At 39.9% G+C, this 6,047-nt stretch overlaps 1 protein-coding gene across 1 annotated transcript; it reads right to left on the bottom strand.

Moving 5' to 3' along the window:
- Window positions 1-598: 598 nt before the first annotated feature.
- On the bottom strand, window positions 599-4,903 carry LOC148911064 (uncharacterized). Its single transcript, XM_089030324.1, has 3 exons — window positions 4,687-4,903; window positions 3,348-4,272; window positions 599-2,937 (listed from the first exon to the last, which is right to left on the bottom strand). The coding sequence occupies exons 2-3, from the start codon at window positions 3,675-3,677 to the stop codon at window positions 1,630-1,632; spliced, it is 1,638 nt and encodes a 545-aa protein (XP_088886450.1). The 5' UTR covers window positions 3,678-4,272; window positions 4,687-4,903; the 3' UTR covers window positions 599-1,629.
- Window positions 4,904-6,047: the final 1,144 nt, after the last annotated feature.

Raw genomic sequence — 6,047 nt, 5'->3', positions numbered from 1 at the left:
ATTATGATTTAAAGAACAACTACACCTAGACAAAATATCCAGCTGAATAGAGAACCTAGTGTACAAAGCACTAGTGGACAAAATCATGAGCTAACCAAGCAAATTTTGCAGTTATACTAGACATGGATAACCAATATTTCCTGGGCACCAATTTGTCTGAAAACAAGGCTAGTCAGTATTGTTTATAAAGAATTTGCCTTGAAGTAGCATGCTATAATGGATTCAAAAATTGTGCTAAATGAAAAAAATATTCTCTTGGTGATAGAATCCCACCCCATCTTAGAATCTCGGTACTGACTAGTCTCATTGTCAGACAAATTGGCACTAGGAAATCTTGGCATCCAGGCTTGTCAGCCATTTATGGCTCATATATTTTTTTTCCAGGCAAATAGGCCCTTTGCAGCTCAGTAATCATGTGCTGATTAATTCACTGAGAGCAAATGAATGAACATCTTGATTCCCATGAGTGAAAGCGAAAGTCACTATTCAGCTGGAATTTTTTCTATACTACATTCATACTGGGAGAGACCCCATATATAATGGAGCGTAGATAGTTAAAGAAAAGACCTCTTTTAAGATTTCATTTAAAAGTCAATCGTTTCCTAAGTGGTAATGATATTTTAATAAAATTTTCATCTGAACATCTAAAAACTGCAAACTTATCTACCACTTTAATCAGGTCCCCTTCACATTAATTACATATTTTGTTTATAGCAGTTTTACTTGGGTCTGTCATGTACCTTCCCATTTGTAGAAGCATTGTAATTATTACCAGTAATGAACACAACTGTTCAAAGATGAGGGGGATTGGGACGACAGGCTTACTTGACAGTTCTTTCAAAACAGCTATTCACTAGAGTACAATCACTAAAAGAGTGCCAATGATGCTTTGCATTATTTTCTACTAAATAGTGTTAATTAAAAATAGGAAATGGTTAGAATTAGCATCACTTAACACTACACATTTTAGTGTTTTTAGTCTCTACTACATTCCATTTAAATTAATTACCTAGAAAATCTTGACCGGTGTCGTTCAATCAATTCCTGTTTGTCTGGGGCAGGAACACTAGCAATGTTTCTTGGTAATTCAACCTCTTCAATTGGGTCAACCCCTGCAGCCTCCATGCCACCCTCACAAATTTCAAGTACTTTCAGTTGTAGCTCAGGGAGGAAAGCATAGCTTTTTCTTTGTAAGACTGGCTTAACAACCCAGCGCTTGTGCATCTTAGGGAAGCACTTGCGATAACGAGCTTCTCCACTCCTTGGGCCTTTTTGAACAATTGCTTGAATTCTAGCTGTATTGAAATTGTTGTCAATGGCAGCAAGTTGAGTACGAGCAACCATTCCCTTGTAAGAGAAGTGCTCTCTTTTTGAGCAATACTTCAGCATCATCGAATGATAAACTTCAAGCCCTCCTGTGTGACAAAAGTCGGTCAATCTTGCCAAGTCATTAAGTAACTTTGGTTGAAGGACAACCTCTTCTAGGGCCACATGAGCTGGTGACCCCGGCTTGATCCAGTGTGTGGTGCGCACTTGTCTGCGGGTTAGGGGAGGATGGGCACACTTTTTGAATACCTCTGCATCCTTCCAGGAATGCTTGTTCACGCAATGGTGAACAACAGATTTCCACTACTCTCTCAAAAGTTGTACATCCCCATTACATGTAGCAGCACACCACCAAAGATGGTTTGAAATGGATTGTATCCAGGGTGCCAGCTCTTGGTTTTTCTTCAATTTTGCTTTCTTGTTCAGCTTTTTTACAATTGACTTGGAAAGATGCCACACATCATACTGGTGTTTGATGTGGCTAAAATCTTTTGCCATAGTGCTGGTGATGGATGTGTGTCTGTCAGTTGTGATACATTTTATACTGACCGTGTCTTCTAAAGTGTTCAAACACCTTAGAAACCCCTCTTTCTCCATAGCATTGGAGCTGGTTACTTCAGAGACTTGAACAATGCTGAAGGTGGCAATTTTCCCTGTGCTTGTCTCCATCATAGTATATGTGCCATATTTAGCACTATGGCCAGGACTGTCACTTCGGCCATCACCATTGAGATTTACTATGTCCTTATTTGACAGCTCTTCAATTACAGCAGCCTCCTCTCTCTTCCAAGCATCATTAACAACAGGAAATAGGTAACGTTCCTGATGTCTGTAAAAGACCCTCTCACTCAGAAATTTTAGGCCAAGACAGGATGCAAAGTTTTGAAGTCTGGTAAAAGTATTACCAGTAAATAATATTGATGAGGAAATCAACAAGTTCCCAATAGCTAAGCGATTTAACATTGGCTGTGAGTACCATGTCAAAGCATGATGTTTCATACATATAGTTGTCACAATAAGTAGGCTGCCTTGACATACAAAGTTGACATCAGCGACAGGTGCTCCACAGCTTCTACAAAACTTGAATAACTGCTGCAAACAAGAGTTAAATACCAAATATTTAGGTTCTTTGATATGGTTTTCAAGAGTTTTATTGCAGTCTTTGTTTTCTGGCTCTAATTCACTGTCCGCTGTTGAAACTGTCTCTTGCGATGAAACAATGAAACCATGATCATCGTCACTTAGTGGGAGTCCCTCTTCCTCTGAAAACAAAGACTTTTCTGACTTTTGTGGAGACACTGTTGGCATTGACTTTACTGGTGAGGGGTGATAGCTAGTACTGTAGCTGTGGTCGTGGAAGCTCACACTGAGTATTTCATCTCTACTGATGTTTGGTGAAGGGGAGGGATTGTAAACTGTTGTTGTGTCGGCATCTTTATAGTATCCAGGCTCTGTCTGAGTTGATACAGTGGATGTTACAACATATCTACAACCAAGGCAACACTGAACACCAATCTCCTTACAAAGTGGTTCAGGAGAGAACTCTGGTGTTTCCATACTTGGTGGATCTTCACACGAGGGATTTATTGTGGCACATAGCTGCTCCACATTCTTTGAAAATACAAAAATAAACAATGTTTTCAACAATACTATAAACCATTCTTCGAGGCCTACTTTACCTTAAATAATACAAAATAAACATATTAACCAACAATGCTATAAATTATTCTTCCGTGGTCATTTATCCAAGCAAATTTGGAATATTACGGCAACATTGTTATGGTTTACGAATAGATATCAAATGTAAACTAAACACGTGCAAATAACCATTTTGAAAATTTCAAGTATCGATCAAATATTACTAGCTATACTTATGATTTTAAGCAACATTTCATCTATGAAAGCATAAATAGCTAATGATTGATGACTCGCTTCGGTATGCATTAATAAGTCTTTTTCATGAGTGATTATTTCGAAAAACAATGTAAACTATGTTATGTATAAATGACATGTTATCTCACCTCTTCGTTTTGTTTGCGTTTGAGCCGGTTCTCTGATGTAGCTCTTCTTTTAGCTGGCTTGCAAAAATTGAATACTGACGGAACAGCATCGCTCTTTAATCTCCTCTTCCTTTTTATCCCGGTTAACTGCTCCATCAGATCCACTTCAAAGCATGAATCCTCGAAGTGATCGCTGCAAACGTAGCAGTTCTTCAAAGGCGGCAGGTTCTCTCTCTTTATCCGCGCTATCCATGCCTTCTGAAGAGCTATTTTGTTAGGAATTTTGTGGTAGCTAACAGACTCAGTTTTGGAAGAATGGTTGGTGCATTCTGGCACACAACAATGGACCATCTGGATTAAGAAACTTACTCTAACTTAGACTATTAAAAGATCGACTAGCACTCGAAATATACAAACTCAACAAGTTTGGAATGCAAGCTTCACGTTGTGACGTCACGGCATTAATGCGGTAATTTATTGCGGGCTCAAATATGGCGCTCTTCTATTGCTATTTTTCGCGAATTGATTATTTCTTTTCGGCGACATAGAAGCTGTATCAGAGTTCAAAGTTGAATTTATGTGATCTATGTACGTTGTAGTTTTATATGAAAAACGGCAATTTTTGGGGTCAGTTGTCCTTTAACTGTTTGCGTGGAAAATGCGTAAGCAAGAAATAATTTCCGTACGTAATTACATTACAGTGAGTCATGCCTAGGTTTGGCGCTTGTTTACGTAAGTTCGTGTTTGGGACATCCTGTTTGCGCCTAGGGCGTGCAACATTGTATAGGATGTGTAAGGTCTTAAGAATGCAGGTTTTCCCATAAAAGTAGGCCCAAACTAAGCTTAAATCAGTGTAGTAAAAGTTCTTGAAGACGTTGCACATATCAAGACAAGGAATTCTCTACGATGTAAAGGTATGAATCTTTGAAGCCTTTTACACTTATACCTAGGATAGATTTAGGACAAATCTATGTTAATATCGTTAACTAGTCGTTATATTTTATAGCTTAGATTATCTATATATTTGTTAAGCATTCGTTTCATGTTGTAGTAATTCTAGTCGCATTAGCGCGTAATTTAGTACAAAGTTATTCACGCAGTAGTAATTTAGTAATCACGCTGAGTGTATCTTGTCTTTTAAACTCTTTAAGACGTTTACTATAGGATCGCTACCGCCTTACTCGCTTGTTTAACCTTTTTACTACGATAAATAGCCTTAACTGCGGGATAAAAGACCTTTTCTTTCCAACCTTTAATTTGTTCGCTACTTAAACTCTACACTCAAGGTCATTGTCGCGACCGCGTGTTCAGTAAACCGTGTAATTCTTAGTTTGTCATAAACAAAGGTTAAAATACTTACCTAAAGCCATAGTTAACCTCTAGTCAATTTTTCCTATTGCTTTTTTTCCATTGGTTTAGTTCATTTTAAACGGTTTACCGACTTGTACATTAAACTTTGCAACCTAGTAATTTTCACTCGCGTATTGTAAACACTGCTAATCAGTATGCAATATTCAAATTACCTGTGACGTAATTTACGTATTTCCGTTTCTATTTATATCCAGCAAGACTGTATTCTATTCATAACTTTTTAGCTATTTAGATAAGCTACAAATTTATTTTATCTCATTGTAAATATTTTTCTTGTTTTCATTAGAGATATCCTGTAATCTCGTTCCCGTTTTTTTTTCATGTATTGTAAAGTTGTGTGAATTTTTCAATAAATTCTTTTGTCAAAACCACTTGCAATCTGATTCATAGCTGAGCGCCTTGCCGCCGGTTACATTTTTGGTGTCAGAAGTGGGATTGCAAGAAAGTTGACATTAGTAGTTACTGATTATTTACCAACGGGAACGAGACTGAAATCATGGCAGAAGAAGCTGTGGCTGCACTCACAGAGCAATTGGCTGCACTCAAGGCACAGCTGGATGGCATGCAGGCTGAAGGAGGACCCCCTGCCCAACCTGTTCCTGCACCAGTGGTACAAGTGACAGTGCCAAGGGAGAAGAAGCTGAGAAAGTATGCTGGTGGCAGAGACGACAAGGTGCTTGAAGACTGGATAGCGGATGCACAGAGGTCTGTGGCTGCCCAGAAGTTAACTGATCAAGAGGCGGTGGATTTCCTGTACCATAGCTTAGAAGGAGTGGCTCGAGATGAAGTTCGACTAAGGCCTGCGGATGACTGGACAGACCCGGAGGGTTTCTTCAGGATTCTGAGAGACGTCTTCGGAGAGAAGCTCACCAAGACCCAGCTTCTCCAGAGGTTTTTCGCCAGAAAACAAGGTGACAGGGAGCCCATCCAGGACTTTGCCCATGCCCTGATGTCGATGGCGGAGCACATAACCAGAGTACCCGTAGGAGCCCTGGAAAACAAGGACCAGAACCTCAGAGACACATTCGTTGAGAACTTGCGTGACAACCTGTTGCGCAGGGATCTCAAGCGCTATATCAGAGAACATCCCGAGAAGACCTTCAACGAGGTGAGGCAAGAGGCCTATCGTAGCTCGGAAGACACAGATAGAGGAGCACATCGCCATGCAGCGGCCAAGGAGGTGTTGGTGGAGAGCAACCAAGTAAATGCCATCCAAGAGCTTACAGCAGGACAGAAGGCCCTGGTGGAGAGGCTCATGCAGCAACAAAAATTGCTGGATGAGCAGCAGAAGCTGCTAACCCAACTTACCATGAAGTTAGCAAGCCCATCACCACCACGAAGTCCCCCACG

The sequence above is a fragment of the Actinia tenebrosa genome, unplaced genomic scaffold (assembly GCF_029948245.1).
Source record: "Actinia tenebrosa isolate PJP-AT-01 unplaced genomic scaffold, QUT_ActTen_1.0 PGA_scaffold15__27_contigs__length_11533743, whole genome shotgun sequence".
In the NCBI taxonomy this organism is placed as follows: Eukaryota; Metazoa; Cnidaria; class Anthozoa; order Actiniaria; family Actiniidae; genus Actinia; species Actinia tenebrosa.
This window is presented reverse-complemented; position numbering and strand designations above follow the sequence as displayed.

Bases quoted from the DNA above. Each gene is read 5' to 3' on its own strand.
- LOC148911064 (XM_089030324.1), bottom strand. From the start codon at position 3,677: ATGGTCCATTGTTGTGTGCCAGAATGCACCAACCATTCTTCCAAAACT. The intron at 2,938-3,347 runs GTGAGATAACAT...GTATTTTCAAAG, and splicing joins AACGCAAACAAAACGAAGAG to AATGTGGAGCAGCTATGTGC.